This window comes from Penicillium alfredii (genome assembly GCF_028826965.1).
Source record: "Penicillium alfredii strain IBT 34128 chromosome Unknown utg000004l_segment0_segment0, whole genome shotgun sequence".
Lineage (NCBI taxonomy): Eukaryota > Fungi > Ascomycota > Eurotiomycetes > Eurotiales > Aspergillaceae > Penicillium > Penicillium alfredii.
In genome coordinates, this window is record NW_026622701.1 from 4,397,780 (window position 1) to 4,413,690 (window position 15,911).

General features: G+C 49.1%; 8 protein-coding genes across 8 annotated transcripts; 4 read left to right on the top strand and 4 right to left on the bottom strand.

Annotated features, from left to right (window-relative positions):
* Window positions 1–243: 243 nt before the first annotated feature.
* NUU61_003342 (LLM class flavin-dependent oxidoreductase) lies at window positions 244–1,716 on the top strand (the record flags this gene model as incomplete). The annotated part of the gene is made up of 1 exon (XM_056653924.1): window positions 244–1,716. One exon carries the CDS (start codon window positions 244–246, stop codon window positions 1,714–1,716), a length of 1,473 nt encoding a protein of 490 aa, XP_056514991.1.
* Window positions 1,717–2,185: 469 nt separating this feature from the next.
* On the bottom strand, window positions 2,186–2,584 carry NUU61_003343 (uncharacterized protein; the record flags this gene model as incomplete). The annotated part of the gene is made up of 1 exon (XM_056653925.1): window positions 2,186–2,584. The coding sequence occupies one exon, from the start codon at window positions 2,582–2,584 to the stop codon at window positions 2,186–2,188; it is 399 nt and encodes a 132-aa protein (XP_056514992.1).
* A 1,272-nt stretch (window positions 2,585–3,856) lies between these two features.
* NUU61_003344 (aromatic alcohol reductase) lies at window positions 3,857–4,933 on the bottom strand (the record flags this gene model as incomplete). The annotated part of the gene is made up of 2 exons (XM_056653926.1): window positions 3,857–4,804; window positions 4,862–4,933. 2 exons carry the CDS (start codon window positions 4,931–4,933, stop codon window positions 3,857–3,859), a joined length of 1,020 nt encoding a protein of 339 aa, XP_056514993.1.
* Window positions 4,934–5,801: 868 nt separating this feature from the next.
* NUU61_003345 (flavin-containing monooxygenase) lies at window positions 5,802–8,670 on the bottom strand (the record flags this gene model as incomplete). Its single annotated transcript, XM_056653927.1, has 6 exons — window positions 5,802–7,085; window positions 7,143–7,395; window positions 7,489–7,499; window positions 7,558–7,864; window positions 8,519–8,578; window positions 8,633–8,670. The coding sequence occupies 6 exons, from the start codon at window positions 8,668–8,670 to the stop codon at window positions 5,802–5,804; spliced, it is 1,953 nt and encodes a 650-aa protein (XP_056514994.1).
* A 2,888-nt stretch (window positions 8,671–11,558) lies between these two features.
* NUU61_003346 (uncharacterized protein) lies at window positions 11,559–12,357 on the top strand (the record flags this gene model as incomplete). The annotated part of the gene is made up of 3 exons (XM_056653928.1): window positions 11,559–11,646; window positions 11,878–12,099; window positions 12,185–12,357. 3 exons carry the CDS (start codon window positions 11,559–11,561, stop codon window positions 12,355–12,357), a joined length of 483 nt encoding a protein of 160 aa, XP_056514995.1.
* A 761-nt stretch (window positions 12,358–13,118) lies between these two features.
* On the top strand, window positions 13,119–13,839 carry NUU61_003347 (uncharacterized protein; the record flags this gene model as incomplete). The annotated part of the gene is made up of 2 exons (XM_056653929.1): window positions 13,119–13,311; window positions 13,367–13,839. The coding sequence occupies 2 exons, from the start codon at window positions 13,119–13,121 to the stop codon at window positions 13,837–13,839; spliced, it is 666 nt and encodes a 221-aa protein (XP_056514996.1).
* A 345-nt stretch (window positions 13,840–14,184) lies between these two features.
* Window positions 14,185–14,463, bottom strand: NUU61_003348 (uncharacterized protein; the record flags this gene model as incomplete). Its single annotated transcript, XM_056653930.1, has 1 exon — window positions 14,185–14,463. The coding sequence occupies one exon, from the start codon at window positions 14,461–14,463 to the stop codon at window positions 14,185–14,187; it is 279 nt and encodes a 92-aa protein (XP_056514997.1).
* Window positions 14,464–14,525: 62 nt separating this feature from the next.
* NUU61_003349 (putative gamma-cysteine synthetase regulatory subunit) lies at window positions 14,526–15,538 on the top strand (the record flags this gene model as incomplete). Its single annotated transcript, XM_056653931.1, has 2 exons — window positions 14,526–14,548; window positions 14,605–15,538. 2 exons carry the CDS (start codon window positions 14,526–14,528, stop codon window positions 15,536–15,538), a joined length of 957 nt encoding a protein of 318 aa, XP_056514998.1.
* Window positions 15,539–15,911: the final 373 nt, after the last annotated feature.

Consider the following 15,911-nt stretch of genomic DNA (forward strand, 5'->3'; position numbering starts at 1 on the left):
GTTCCGACATTGGCTGCCTCAACTCCACCCCTCGCCGTGGACGCTGACGCCATCAGACTCCAAATGCACGTCTTCTTGGCGATGGCAGACGGCAAAGGCTGCGGGGCTGATAGGCAAAAAGGCCATACAGAAACAATAAATAAGACGAATTGAAGCTGCTCCTGGTGGGTTGAAACCAGACATACTGTGGTCATACACACATCCGGAAATACTAAAGCTGGCGCCAGGCCAAGAGCCCTCATCATGTCTTCAACAAATAAAAAGCAACTCATCATCAATGCCTTCGCCATGCATTCGCCCAGCCACCTGAACCCAGGGCTGTTTCGCTATCCCGCAGACAAGGGCTCCGACTACAAAAACATTAAGACCTGGATTGCCCTCGCGCAAAAGCTCGAGGAGGCCAAGTTCCACGCCATCTTCTTTGCAGATGTCCTCGGCGGCTACGATGTATACCGTGGCCCGGCCAACCTCGACCCGACTATCCCCGCGGCAGCCCAATTCCCCATCAACGACCCTCTGTACAGCATCTCTGCCATGGCGGCCGCGACCGAGAGCATCGGGTTTGGAGTGACAGCGTCGACCACCTACGACGCGCCGTATGCGCTGGCGCGACGCTTCTCGACTGTGGATCATCTCAGTAACGGCCGCATTGGATGGAACATCGTGACCTCGTACTTGGATTCTGCGGCACGCAACTTCGGGCTCGACACTCAGATCGAGCATGATGAGCGCTATCGCATTGCTGACGAGTACCTGGACGTCACTTATAAACTATGGGAAGCGTCGTGGAGGGATGATGCCGTGAACTGGGGACATGATGCCCCAAAGTCTAGTGGCGAGGCTGAGGGCCAGAGATACGCGGATCCTTCTGGTGTGCGGCAGATCAATCACAAAGGAAAGTATTTTCAAGTGCCCGGCCCGCATCTCTGCGAGCCGAGTCCCCAGCGTACACCTTTCCTGCTGCAGGCGGGAACCTCAACGGCCGGGAAAGCCTTTGCAGCCAAGCATGCCGAGGCTGTTTTCCTTCACGCGCAGAAGCCGGAACTTGTCCGGCCCTCGGTGGATAGCATTCGCCAGCAGGCAGCCGAGGGCGGGCGCAACCCCGAGGACATTAAGATCGTCGCCGGGGCACTCGTGATTGTGGCAGAGACGGACGAGGGGGCACAGGCCAAGTTCGAGGAGCTCAAGAAATACGGCGATCGGGAAGGGGCGCTGGCTCTGTTCGGGGGTTGGACTGGCTATGACTTGTCGACGTATGCTGACGACCAAGATTTTCGGTTCGTGGAGCTGCCCGCGGTGCGAAGTATGGTGAACCACTGGGCGAGCACGGTGCCGGGTACCGAGGGCCAGAAGTGGGACAAGAAGACTATCGCCGAGTACCTGACGCTCGGTGGAAATGGAGTCAAAATCATAGGCAGCGTGCAGACCGTGGCTGACGAGCTGGAGCGCTGGGTGACTGTTGGCGATGTCGACGGGTTCAACCTCAGCTATGCCAGCATCCCAGAAACGTTCGATGATGTTATTCGCCTGCTTCTTCCGGAGCTGCAGCGACGCGGTCTCTTTTGGTCTGACTATGCTGTTCAGGGAGGGACCTTTCGGGAGAACATGTACTCCAAGCAGGGCCAGTCGAGACTGCCCGAGTCTCACCCGGGTGCGAAGTATTTCTGGAGAGAGGGACAGGAGGTGCCCCCCTATTCATTGACAGAGTCAAAATAGATTGCAGCCTGTGGATATGGAATGTACATAGTGACACATTGCAGAAGAAATGCCATGCTCGTGCCCGACGCCGAATAGTACAGTAAAACGGGCCTTTGGACATCACGTATCAACGGGAAATGCCCACATTGCCCTTGCTTCTTCCGTCGACGTCTCTCCCGCGATTTGGTTGATACACATGGCATGTAGCTCCTGATTCTGCCTTTTCTTTTCCGTGATATCCAACTGAGGTGCGATCCACCCTTCCGCATCAGTATCGAGGCATTCTTGAGCAAGAGCTTGCAACTCATGCCAAGCCTCATTTTGAGCAAATTGGCGCCCATGTACTTCAATTTCTTCGTCACTGAATGTGAAGGGACACTCCCTAGAAGATCCCAGCTGGGACCAATTCTGGAAGATCTCGATCAGACAAGTGCGAAGTGGGAGAATGCCCATCTCCGAGACTTCTCCGCACCGAGGAAAGAGTTCTCTAAAGACGAGGGATATTCATCGCATTATGTGCCGCTCTGTCCTCCAGGTAGTTGGATACCTCGTAGGCCTTTGCTAACTTTGCCTGATCCCATTGTTGCAGAGCAGCGGATTTGCATTCTTCGTCGAGGGAGTCAAAGTCGTCGGGCAGCCTTTGACTGGACTGGACTAGGCCCTTCACATAGTCGTAGCCTTGGGGAGGCTTGAGAAAGACTGGCCACTGGGCCTGAAGAAATGCTGGTAGTACCATTATGGACTGGAAATCAATGAGAGATACTATTTTGGAGCATTCCTCGGGGTCGACGTAGATGTTTCCCATGTGCAGATCAGTATTCCAAAGTGTTGGTTGAGAAGCACGTTTCAATGTTGGGTTTGAGTCCAGGGGTTCCATTAGGTGCATGGTGGTCTCCGGGATCTGGGATTTTTCTTCGGTGCTTCCTTGATAGAAAGTTGGCTCTCCCCTGGACTCTTCTCTGAAAGACGAGACAATTGTCATTTTCCAACGAAGACACCAAAAGACGATAGCGAATCCCCTGTGCAAACAAAGATCCTTAGCCAGTGAGCTGCCAGATTGTCCATGTTACTTACAAGGCCCTTGGTCAATGTTCTTTGACCTGCTATTGTCTTTCGCCAAATCATCGTTAAACGCGCGATCACAAGAAAACCCAATGCAAAAAGAGCTGGACGGGTCGATGTCCTCGGCGAGTTGTTGATGCGTGAAGTTACCCGCATCTGCTCACAGGTATAGTCCTCCATAACTAGGGAATTGAATGGAAGAAAGCTGGCACTCAAGATTTGTCGGATTCTGGATCAGCTGTAGCTTATCGAATTCGGTCATGGTGCTCCATCGCTGAAAGAGCGGGACTCCTGCAGCTTTCTCCATGATGATGTCCTCGACACCAACAGAATTCGATTTATTCAATGACCAGGCAAGAATACACCGAACCTGAATGCTGGTGTGCTGCCGGACTAAGTTGCACATCCTTAGCCAGTGTGGAATTCTTTTGGGTTGAAGAAAACATACTGTATTCCAGAACTCCCACTTCACATGCCGTTGTTAATAACGGAGGGCCTGCAATTAGACATGGAATTTTTGTGATGACTTCCATTCCGTTGCTCTTTTTCATGAGAAGGGCCTTGTTGAACCCTCCCTCCATCTTCCCAACGGCAGTGATCTCAGATGATACTCCAGCGTAGCAGCGGTGCTGTACAGCGCATCCAAGTCAAATTTTACATGGCGTCGATTGAACTGGCGCTTTTCATCGAACGGGAAACGGCCATTAGTATAGGCGAAGGGTTCATCGCGGGTGCTTGATCTGCCTGGTTTAAGTTAGAGATGCTCTAGTAATAAATCAAGGGTTTTGCTTACCTCGACACGTTATTGAGAGTGGGAATTGTCGGCTGTGTCGTATTCCTCTGAAGTTTCTGAGAAGGGAGAGCGTGGCAATGGTGAAGTTGTGAAGTGAGGATGCGCTGCGCTTTGGTTCCTACATCGGGTCGATTAGCACCGAGCCCATCAACTACATCTTTGTTTACTAGACATATGATGATTTAAAGAAATACACTTAAGTATCTTTACTAGATGATTTTGAAAAAGGATTGCTCGGAAATAACCGACGGAATTGCACGGCGAAGAGTCGGATTCAATGACATGAACGATCCATGGACACACTTAGTTGCGGTTTGTCATGTAGTTATACCCCCGGTCAACCATTACCTTGGCCTTCTTGGTTTGCTCATCCAGATCCTCCATAGGCAGGCCCAGAAGTGAATTGGCCAGCTCATGCGTGCTCTCGAAATTACCACCTCCGTTGGGGAAAAGGACACGCGAGTACATGGTCAGAGGATATTTGCTGAAATCCCCCTGCTTCACGCGCTCCACCCCCCTCTGATGTCGCTGACTGCTCGGCTCGTACTCGATGGTCCAGTCACTATCCTGGTCGCCCGTGACCCGCTTCCAGCTCTCAAACATGTCCTTCTGGCTGAGCAAGAAGCTCGAGATGAAAACTTGCTTGTTCAGCCAGCGAGCCACCGTCAGGCTCTGGTCATCCTCATCCTGAGGCAGCACCGGGAGACTCAAGATGGTGGCAACCGCCCGGCCACACTGGGTCTGAGTGCTGATATTGATTTTGGTGTTTCCATCATCGCACAGAGTCAACTTCTTCTCCACAAAGTTGAACCCAAAGGCGTCGGGCCCGAGTGTCACACTGTGCTCGTACCAAAACCCGCAGATCACCCCGATCCACGCGATTCCGGCTTTCTCCATTTCAGCGGCTACGGCGGGCATCCGGTTCCAGCCCGGCACATCGTTCGCCAACCCTTCGTTCGTGACGTCGCAGCCCCATATGTTCGGCATCACATACTTGACACCCGCTTTGGCGGCAGCTTGCACAAGCTTGAGTTGAGTGTCGGACGGCGCTGTAACGGCCAGAGTGATGATGAGGCAGTCCTGGTCCTTGAGAGCGCTCATCAGGCTTGCCTCGTCATTGTAGTCGACCGAGACCGACTGGATGCCTTCGGGCAAGGTGTTTTGGCTGCCCACGCGAGTCAAGGCGGTTAGAGTGTGCTTGCCCGTTTTAAGCACTTCCTGTGCGATGGGCTTGCCAACGGAGCCTCCGGCCTGCAGTCTCGTCAGTCAATGAGGTCGTCAATATAAAGGTGTGAATAATTGACGTACGCCGACCATGGCAACGCGCCGGATCTGGTTTATAAAGCCCGGGGCTTGGTTTTTCACGTAGTTGCCAGCCATTATGCTTGCGATGAGGTAAGAGTTGCTCAATTGATTTGCACGCAATGAAAAATGAAGTTTTGATTTAAAGATTGTCTTGATTGACCTTAAAGAACCTACACTTGAAATACTGAATGCTCTTTATACTTTGTATTTTGTAGACTTCTCTGACCTCAGCCGGCGATAGTCGCCCAAGGGTTGTTATCTCCGCTCTCAAGCAGGTATCTCCGTTGCAAGTCTTATTCAACGCCCCGCTAAAGCTCATTCCTGGGGTAAATATGTGGTGAGATTAAGTTCCTTTTATTATTATTATTATTACTATTACTATTAAAAGGAACTTGATGTTAAGAAAAGCCAGTTCAAAAAAAAAAATGGGCAAGATTCCGTCCAAAAACAAAGCCTACTTACACTTTTCTTAGACAAGCTCATAACTCTAGGGCCTGTCGCCGAAGCTTTGAGCGACAAAAAAATATTAACGGCCTGTTGCCAAAAATACAATTTAGCTATGATATGCTGGTGATCTGTGGCGCGGACATATCGGGCAGCGTAGAGGCCGAGCACCGAGAGCGTGGAAATCGTCATACATAGCCATTAAATTCGGATTTGGATTGAACGAGTCGTGCAAGCATCAAAATTCCCTAACACTAAATTGCTATATCAGACGTAATCGCCCGGTGGAGTAATTTGCCTCCGACAATGACTCGGTAGACAGCGTGCCTCGGACATACCCTTGGAAGGCTGCCTAATCCCGGACCGACCTGATTTACTTAGTTTTGCTCTCAAATGTGCCACGCTACGAGATAGATTAGATTGATAAGTAGTAGTTTGTGACCTCGTACATTTCCATTACTATAACCAATATAGAGACTGGCGAGAATATTTCAACCCATCAAACATCCGACCAACCCTCCATATAAGACTTCAAATCAATCTCCTCGGGCAGTCTGAGATGGGGAGTCAGATAGGCATCCGGAGTCAGCTCCTTCAAAGTCCAGCCATTCCCAAAGTATGCAAATCGATTGCCGCTGGGGTTGATATAGGTGTACTCCCAATCCTCCCAACGAGGATCGCGCCGGATATAGTTCGCATGGGAGGCACTACCAGGGAAGAGGCCGTGAATACGGGCGCCTGGACGACCGCCGTTGTACCAAGAGCTACAGTTAGCCGACCATACGGTGCGTGGATAGAACTGGTCACAGTATTCGACGAAGTCGTCGGCTGCCTGCTTGGACGGCGCAATAGCCTTGATACCCTGTGTGCGGATCTTGCGCAAAACCTTGGCAATATATGTGACTTGGTTTTCGAGGCTGTTGGGCACGGTGCCGCTGTGTCCAGAGGAGTAGGGACCGCCGAGCCAGAGAAGATTGGGGAAGCCCGGGGTTGCGAATCCCAGGTAGGAGTAGGGGAAGCCAAACACTCCATCTTTCTTCCAGGCACTTTTGAGGTCGATTCCGTTTGCGATGATTGAGAATGGAGGCGCATGGTCGACGTTGGCGCCCGTCGAGCAAATTATTATGTCTGCTTCTCGCTCCACGCCGTCTTCGGTCACGATGCCCTTCTCAGTGAAGCGCTGGATGCGCGTCCGGATATAACTGACATTGTCCTTGGTGAGTGCTTCTAGATACCCCGGACCAGGCGTCGGACGACGACAGTTGGGTGGGAAATCAGGGAGGATTTTGTCTCCCAGCTCTGGCTTGTCCGAGACACGCTGCAGCATTAGATCCGTCCATTTGCCGTGCAGCGTCCGGTTCTCGGGCGAGTCTTTGAAAATTGCCCCGAACCGCTGAAAATAGCCCTTCTCAACGCCCTTGCGATATTCCAGGTATGCTTGTGGATCTTTGAATGATTCCAACTGTGACTCTGAGAATAGATTCGGCTCTAGCCGACGCACTCCTACGTTACCGCTGCTGAACGATTCTGCGATCCATGTTGGGTTCCGCGCATAGTGGTCGACATGGCTGGCAATTGGTTGGATAGAGGGAAGCACTTGTAAGCCGGATGCGCCATTCCCAATGAGGGCAATTCGTTTCCCTTGTAAGTTCAGATTGTGGTTCCAGTTAGAGGAGTGGAAAAGTGTTCCCTTGTAATCATTGATTCCTGGATAGTCGGGCAATTTCCAGGCGTTGAAGTGGCCTATGGCGTTGATGAAAACATCTAGTTTCTCTTCGTAAACCTGCGGCTTCAAATTAGATTTTACCTCAAAAAAATGAATATTGTGAATACGACGTACCTTGTTGGAGCCGTCGACGTGCTCAATAGCAATTTTCCATTTGCCCTCGTCGGCCAGCCATTCTGCTCTTTGTACTTGTTGTTGTGGCCGAAGGTATTGGTACACATTATGTTTCCGCGCCACACCCTGCCAGTAGTCTCTGATCTCTGCTCCCTGGGCGAATTCTTCGGTCCATTGGGTGTTGGGCGCGAAGCCAGACTGGTATACATGGGCAGGTATATCACATCGCACGCCGGGGTAGGTATTTTCGAACCTGTTTCAATGCATTAGTGGACAGAAAAATGAAGACGCGAAATAAAGAATCAATCGCTCTGAATTCACAGCAAAGACGAGAGGGAAACTATACCATGTTCCTCCCTACATGGAGGATGGTTAGTTGGAAACTGGGATACAAAATATATGACAGGCCACATACCACATCTGAATTCTTGTCGTAGATTCGAAGGTCCAGTCCCGGAAGCTTTGCTGGCAGTAACACGCCCGCCGTGATCCCCGCGATGCCAGCGCCGATGATGCCCACTTTAATCGATCTCACTTCATCGACTGGGTGTTCTTCGAGCGTAAATGGGGTCTGTTCTGTTGGGTAATCCGACTCAGATCCACTAATGCTACTTTTCAAAGTCACGATAGGTGTTCGGTCCAAGCCCGAAAGACCCTTGACTGGCTCGGAGATATGTTTGATATCCGACAGTGAGGACAGGCCAGAGACTTCGGGGGTCCCACTAGAGCCATGACGAATGTTTGATCTCCAGCGCAAACGTTGAATTTAGAGAATGCGAGAGAAAATTATGAATTTGTTGTGGTGAGCTGGGCTGGCACTTTTGTAAGTAAACACCCCCCGCACATCCCTGCACGCCATTTGGGCCGTTTTCGACGCCACTCGAGAAATTGGAGTTGGCTCTTCAATCTGATAAGCCAGTAGCTCTCTGGGACTGCAAGGCGGTTGGATATTGGGTCAGACTTGAGATTGGGGGGATTGATTTGGCGTTGCTAACATCATCGGTGATCGCGATGGCGTGCCGAGCATTGAGATGGGTTTCTATCAACACCATCCGCTCCACTCCCAACGCCATTGTGGGGTGCAAATTGCAACAACTCTGACACTTTTAAGGCAGGTCTTGGGCCAATTTATTAACCCGGCAAGTCAACTACTTACCCTGAGCCCCATTCGTGGTGTGCTCGGCGGGGTGTCTGTTCGACCTTGACGAATTTTCTTGGTCGGTAGTAGAGCTAAGATGATGCTCTGTAACTTGGAACCAAATTAAACATGATTAAGAGACAGGAGGCTTACTGGGGGCTTTGGCAGAATCTTTTGGGTAGTTTAGGGATAGCACAAGAGTTTGTAAAAGCTAGGTTCGGAGCAGCGCATGAAATACTTCGTAGTATGCGTGAAGAACGCCAGCGCGTCCTCCGTAGTCAAGTGCAACGACCAACCTCTATACGCAGTCAGCAAGGCTCAATGTATGGCTATAGGAAGAATCAATGCTCACCGAGAAAACACGATCAAATCATGCAAAGTATTTTGCATGATCGAATATTTCTGGGCGACCATAGCATCCAATATATGACAGGCCAAGGCCGCCACCAGTAACTTTGAAGGGCGTGCATCGTCGCCACAAGGTCAGACCCTGACAGAAGCCCATCCATGGCTTTGGCTTTCTGTATTGGCTCGCTCACAATCGGTTCCACGATCTCTCTCGGCCACTCGCCTGTCCATTTTCTTCGCGTGCAAGGGTCCCAATCGCCAATCTACCGTTTGCAACACAGCCATGTCTTCGTCCTCATCATCTGTCAATTCACGATCATTCATTCTAAATATAGCCTCACTTTCATGTGGAAGAAAGTCAGGGGTAGTCAAAAACGGAAAGTAGTTTCAAACTTACTTGTCGCAAACCCAATCGTACCTAACCGATGGAATCATAGGGCAACCTGCCTTTGAAGAGGTACCACCCCTGGATAAAATAAATATATTAGTAGCTTTCAATCATCACATAGAGTGTTGGCATACCTTGGAGAATTCACGTTCAAGATTGCGATCTCTCTCAAATGAGTGCAACGTGTAAGAAAGGCTTAAGCTCCAGGAGAAAATGTAGAGCATTCCATTGCTCGTCAACATTTGGTTCACTTCATCCTTTGCAGCCTCTTCATTTGCGTCTTTCAGAAGGTAATCCTTTTGAAGCTCCTGTTGTTAAGTGTTCGGGATCTCTGGAAAATCAGTCCTTGGAAGGGAGTATGGTCTGCCAGGAGGGGAAATGGCGCCAGTAGCGATGTCCAGATCATGAAGCTCAACTCCAAGGCGCGATAATTCCTCATCGCTGATGAGGTAACCGTGGGTTCGGTCCTGCGCCCCGATATTATCGGGCGAAAGTGACTGGATGATATTTCTCAAGCCAGCGCAGTGTGAGGTATCGCTGGTAGTCAGTTTCCATTTTGATGAAGAATACCTTGTAAAAAGAGAATATCAGAAAGCCATATCAGTCTATAGACAAGAATGAATTATGACGGCATGCCAGGTTTGACCTAGTGCGGATCCAAGGAGTTGATGATGCAACTGTCATCTATCCATGGAAACTCTGGATTCCAGCTCTAGTAACGCAGGAGAAACATTTGTTTCATTAACTAGAAGTTACAAAATTTTAAGCATGGCAATAATACCAAATAGAATATATAACTAAGAAAGTGAGATTGTACGTCATCCATTTAGATCCAAGTATGCTGATGAGCACATAGACTGTCTCTAAGAAATCGCTAATCAGAATAGTACATCTATATACGGTTATATTGCTAGGTAATGTCGTGCCCTCGAGTTATGAGCTGCTTGAATAAGGTTGGGGATGTCTAAAGATGAACGGGAGGTAGGTCACAGGTTCTCTTCGACTTCTTACTCGATTTCCATAGTCAACTGAGGATCCTTGGACATAAAATTAGGTTATATGTAAGTTATTTATATACATTTGGAAATCCATGGATATAATTGATATATTGTGCCGTTCACATCATTTTGAGAGCCCTTCAGCCTATTCTTGTTGCAAAACGACCTTTAATTTGCACCAATCAGAGCATGTTAGCACAGCGGAAGAGCGCCGGGCTCATAACCCGGAGGACCCTGGATCGAAACCAGGACATGCTATCTTTTTTAGACTTTTCTTGTCTTTTTTTATTCTAATAATTTCTGATGGCTATGATCAATGTTATACCACTCATTAAAGCTATGGAAGGTTGCTTATTTCGGTTTGTTGCTAACCTAAAGCACAAAAACTGCTTTATGTGTCATGGTCGACTACGGGTTACAGCCAAGGGGGGCCCAGAAAATGCCAAGAGGGGTCCAACAGTCGGGAGAATATTACGCCGAAATTTTTGGGCCCCCCAGCTCACTGAGTCGACCGGGGCCCAAAATACTTGATATATAATAAAATTTCTTACTAATAATACTTTCTTTATCTATAGATCAACTCTATATAATATATTCAAAGATTAACAAACTTATATTAGATATACTGTAAAGAAGATGATTTAACACATAAGTAATACGTTAACTGGAAGATAACTCAGACCCTGCCTCAATCGGGGTAGTATCTCGTAGTGGTCGGAATCGGGGTCCAAATAAGGGATCATGGAAATACTGTGAAGGTGCCATGATATAGTAGATATAGAATAAAAAAGATAAAAAAAAAGATTTGTGTATAAAATTAGCTTAGATAATAAGGAATTCTTTGGGCCCCGCTTGGCACTTTTTGGGCCCCCTTAGCTAGGTGCCCACTTAATATGTCACCTAAAAAAAACCCTAAATGCTCAAATATTAAAGCATTTATATAACAAGGCATAATATTAGTATAGTTCTTTGTTCTAAGAAGATAAATAGATAGGAATAGAGTAGACAAGATTTGAAACTCACAGAAAAGAAGAAGGTGAATAAAAAGTATTCAATTTAAAGGTTAAATTTTTGGCCACTATAGATACAACCTTTTCTTAATTCTTCTCTAATATACGTTTAGTGCCTTTAGCTCCTCTGTTGATAGGTGGATGTATCTCAGATGTACCCAAAAAAGCTCTCCAATGTATTGATCTAGAAAATCGATTCAGCTATAATACAACTTATTGAGCACGAGCTTATTGAATATCGACAATGCTCTGGTTATCTTGACCTGGAATCCTGTCAGAGGATATTTTATAGCAGTGAAGTAATCGTTACTCTGGGCTATGAGTCTGGCGCTATTCTATTTTAATATACTTTCAGTGCCTATACTCACTCTAGATTGACACACGGCAGTTTGCCCACGACTTTCCCCAGACCCAGACGAGCTTTACCCTTCCCTCACAAGATACAGAAGAGCCACTCAACTTCCGAGAGACCCTGACCAACAGGTCGAGGGCGGGCGCTGTCAACAGGCTGGTGGTCATGCACTTTGCTTGAAAATGCCTTCTAAGGCCACCATTTATGTGACTCTACAGCTTGACGCGTTGCAATACCCTTCGGGAGATCGCGGGGCTACGGGCGTAGTCCGTTGCCCTAAAAGGAATCAGAATCTTGATCTCACTATCTGTCAATGCCCTGGCCGCACGTTCGGCTGCTGAAAGCTTCGTAAACTTCTAAGGTATACCTTCCTCCTTCTGACTAGGGTGAAGTTTAAACAGAAGCCTAAATCAAGCTGAAGTGAATGATCTACAAGACAATATTTAAGATCTTCACCTTGTTCAGCTTGGAGCCTCTGCTGCGATTGACCTCGCCATCGAGACCAACCCCCACGCGGAGTTCACATCCGTCCTGGCGCCAACTACAACCAAGAAACAGAGGACAAGGTTACCGCTGCCAGGGAGATCGATTTCCTGCGCAAATCTGTCGAGCAGCTCACCGAGTCTAACAAGAGACTCGTTAAAACCAACAGCAAGCTGGTTGATATCATCAACGAGCTCCTCCTCAACAAGAAGCTTGCCGATGCCAAGAACACGGGTTCTGGTGTGTATTCGTCTCCTCCATCTCCTGGAAGAGATCTCTAAATAAGGTCCGAATGTAATCCGCCTCCTCGAACGGTTGGTGATAGTTGTGAGCGAAGATGAGCCGCCTCGGGGTAGTCTCCAAGGGTCCGTACTGACGGACGTAAGCCCCAATGGTAAAGTCGAGGCTCGAGTTCAAGAACTTCTCACATTCTGGCCCGACGGCTCTAGCCACGAACGCAACCTGGGGTGGTCGCTCCGTTGGAGCTTCATCATATAAGAGGTTAGCGGGCTCAGCTTGGGGGTTTTTATCGGGCTCACAAGCATCACAACAAACCTGGCCAGGTCGCCAAAGCCAAGCATACTGAGGCTGGAAGCGTACCCATGACCTCTCAGACGAGTATTGGCCGGTGACATTTTGAGTCGACGAGCTCTGTGGCTACGGCGAAGAAGCGTAAGCTCTTCAATACCCCTATGGGTTTTTATATTTACTCGGTCTCTATTTCATCATTGAGCTTCAATCACAGAGGAAGGAGCTTTTGTACTTAGTTGAGAAACAAGAAATTCCCAGTTTCCCTTTCTTGTCATGCACATAAATGCTTTAAATTCTGGACAGGCCACTGATCCTCGCTTCGCTCGGGCGACGTTAGGAGGCGTAGTAAAGAGCAATAACTAAGATTCACAGGCTTATTGTTTACTAAATGTATAGCTTATAATAGTTACTAATTTTTCTCTTTATTCTTCTTCTCTTTTTCTAGGTATTTTTCCAATTTTCTTTCTAAGTGTTTTTGTTACTATTAATATTAGAGACCTGGAGAGGGGGCGTTGGTTAGAGCATGTTTTCCCAAGCTAATTGCTAGATGATCGTCACGTAGACACAAAGAAACTCGAAACGACATCCCGCTATCATATAGTCAGACCTTTGTCTAAATTATGGTTGATTTTTGCTTCGAAACTGGCGGTACCCACAGCACCGGGCATATACATCAACCCTGTTCCTCACAAGCTGACCGACTTCTTCCCCCCTCTTCTACTATTGAGATGGCGAAACACAGACATACTGACGACCCTTCAGACCCTCGCCAGTCGAAAGCCGCGAGACTCAATGTCCGTGTCTTGGACAAGTTGCAAAAAGCTGTTAACGACAACCCGGAGGTTGATCTTCTCACGTTATTTCCCCGCCGATATTCACAACGTCTGGCCGAAAGCATACCCTTTGTTCATGAGCCTGCCGGTAAGTAAAGCCCGTGGTCCTTCTTTTCGCATCGCTTATATTTCCCGTATACAAGGCAGAGAGAGAAAGACACCCAGAAACGACGAAAAAGAAGATATTCGAGATTTCCTCAGCCCATCAGATCCAGTGGAGATTATTTTCCCTTTCTCCCCAGCGGTTTCGACTCTCCTCGATACGGTATCAGAGACCGTTAATCCACTACCTCAAGGACTCTCCCAGAGACTATACGAGCTCCTCCGCAGAAGCGAAACAGTTTGGAAAGCCCCGTTTGCCAACCAGAAAGGGGTATACATATGCTCGCCCGACATTGTGGTCAAAGTGGTTTCCAACCTCGAGGATGCGACTGAATACACCACCCTGCAATATCTGGAGCAACACAAATCAGATATCCCGGCACCGAGGCCTCTTGGAATGGCGCGGATGAACGACATATCTTTGATCTTCATGAGCCATGAAATCGGTCTCGCTTGGACAAGTATGGGCCACCCTCAACTCTCGCCAGAAATGCTCCATCCGCGACCAGCTTGACACAATCTTAGTTGATCTGAGATCCCTACCTCATCGCGAGGGAACACCGCTTGGAGGAGTTACGGGAGAGGGCTGTTAAGATATCAGGCGGCATCTTCGCAAGAGTTCGATGCCGATCACCAGTCTGGGGGATTTTAAAACATTCTTGCTCTCGAGCCCACATCCGGGGGGAGAGGTGTTAATTGAACTGCTTCATCAATTATCTCCACCAGTCGATCCAACACCTCGTATGGTTTTCACCCATGGAGACATCAAACCGGACAATATCACTGTGGAAGTGACGGAGAATAACTATATTACCTCTGGGGTCCTTGACTGGGAATACAGCGGATTCTATCCGGATTATTATGAATCGGTTCGGTGCACCAACTGCTTCGCGCCGTATAGAAATGAGAACTGGTTCCTGCCTTCCTGAGTATGTCTCCCCGAAACGTTTTGCGCATTGGTGGCTCCTCGACCGAGTGCGAGAAGCCAGAGTTCTGTAAAATACCAGAAGACCATAATATTTGCAGCATATCCAAATGCTAAAGTAGCAAAGTAGCAGTATGACAAGATAACGGGAGGAGCCGGAGGCTCATAGAAACCTTGGAAGCGCGGAGTGGATTTGTCAGTTGGTTCCGCCATCGCGGGGTTCCAAGGTTGTCTTCTCTCTCCAGCAACACATCCCCGAGTGTCTGATCAGCACGATGAAGCTGGTGCTCTCGACCTCGTAAGACTTCTCCCTCCATATCCCATATCCCGTGGCCAGGACTGACATCCACGCAGAAATATCATGCAGGGCGGACGCCCGTCCGTCCTCCGGCAGCCGTTGACCCAAAAATCCAACGTCGAGCTGATCAACTCGCTGCGGTTAAATTTCCTCGCCTCGCAACACATTGAATCCCCTCCGAGTAATGGCGCCGACTCCAACGGGACCAATCCCACAATCACGAACGGATGCCCCTCGTGGACGCTTCACCGCGACGATGCCCTCTACATCCCCGCAATCGACTTCACGCAATCCGGGTTAGCAGAAGAGCGAGACCAGTACGACATCACAGTGAAACTGTTTTATTTACCCGGGATCCCAGCCTCAAGACGGTGCGCGCACACGCGCGAAGCGATAGATCTCGTGCTGAAAGAGCTGCACGTCGAATCAATCGACCTGTTAATCGTGTCGTTCCCGGGGATCCTCTTCGATGCCGACGACGACAGCGACGAAGAAGAATACGCAGGGGACCGCAGCGGAGACGCAGACGATTTCGATAGCATGGTTCAGACGTGGCGGGTGCTGGAGTCGCTGCACGAGCAGGGCAGCATCGCGCAGCTGGGCGTCGCCGAGTTCGGCTGTGACCGGCTGGCCCGGTTCCTGCCGCACACCAAGGCCCAGCCGTCTGTTGACCAGATCAATCTCAAGGACTGTTGCGTCGTGCCTAAGTCGCTGATTCTCTATGCGAAGCAGGAGCATATCCAGCTCCTGACTCACAACGACTGCAATGATATCCTCCCCGTCGGCACGACGCGCGAGCTTCTCGGGCCCGGTGAGAAGGGTGCCGGCATCCTGGCCTCTGCGCCCGGTGCGACCGATGGGATCCAGGGCGATGTCGAGCCGCAGTGGGTGGTCAAGTATACGGCCGTGGTCAAGGATCGCGGGGTCGTGGAGAATAAGGGCTACTTTGCGCTGGCGGATGTCGGCACCTGTGTCAAGGCCCGATCATGAATCCCTTTTCTCTTTCTGATGGCAAGCGCGGCGTTTTTATGGTTCCCGCTGAATGGGTACAGATCTAGTGGATATTCACAGAGCATCGATATTTCAATTCAAATGCCCGGCTTTCTAAAGCATCTGGCGGTCTAAGCAAGTTGATCGAAGGCAATACGCACATGACGACATAGAGCCATAGGTTATTGTCTATCTATCTACAAGTTTCTATATAAAAACGGCCCGGCTTGATGGAATGTGGACAGTGGCTCTGACTGCAAAATGTGGGGCAAATCTGTATATTTGCTCCTGGCTAGGGTATATTGCAGCGACAATATGTGCAAAGCCTCTTAGATAGTCACGCCTGATCTATGTTTAGGTTTTCGGGTTCGAC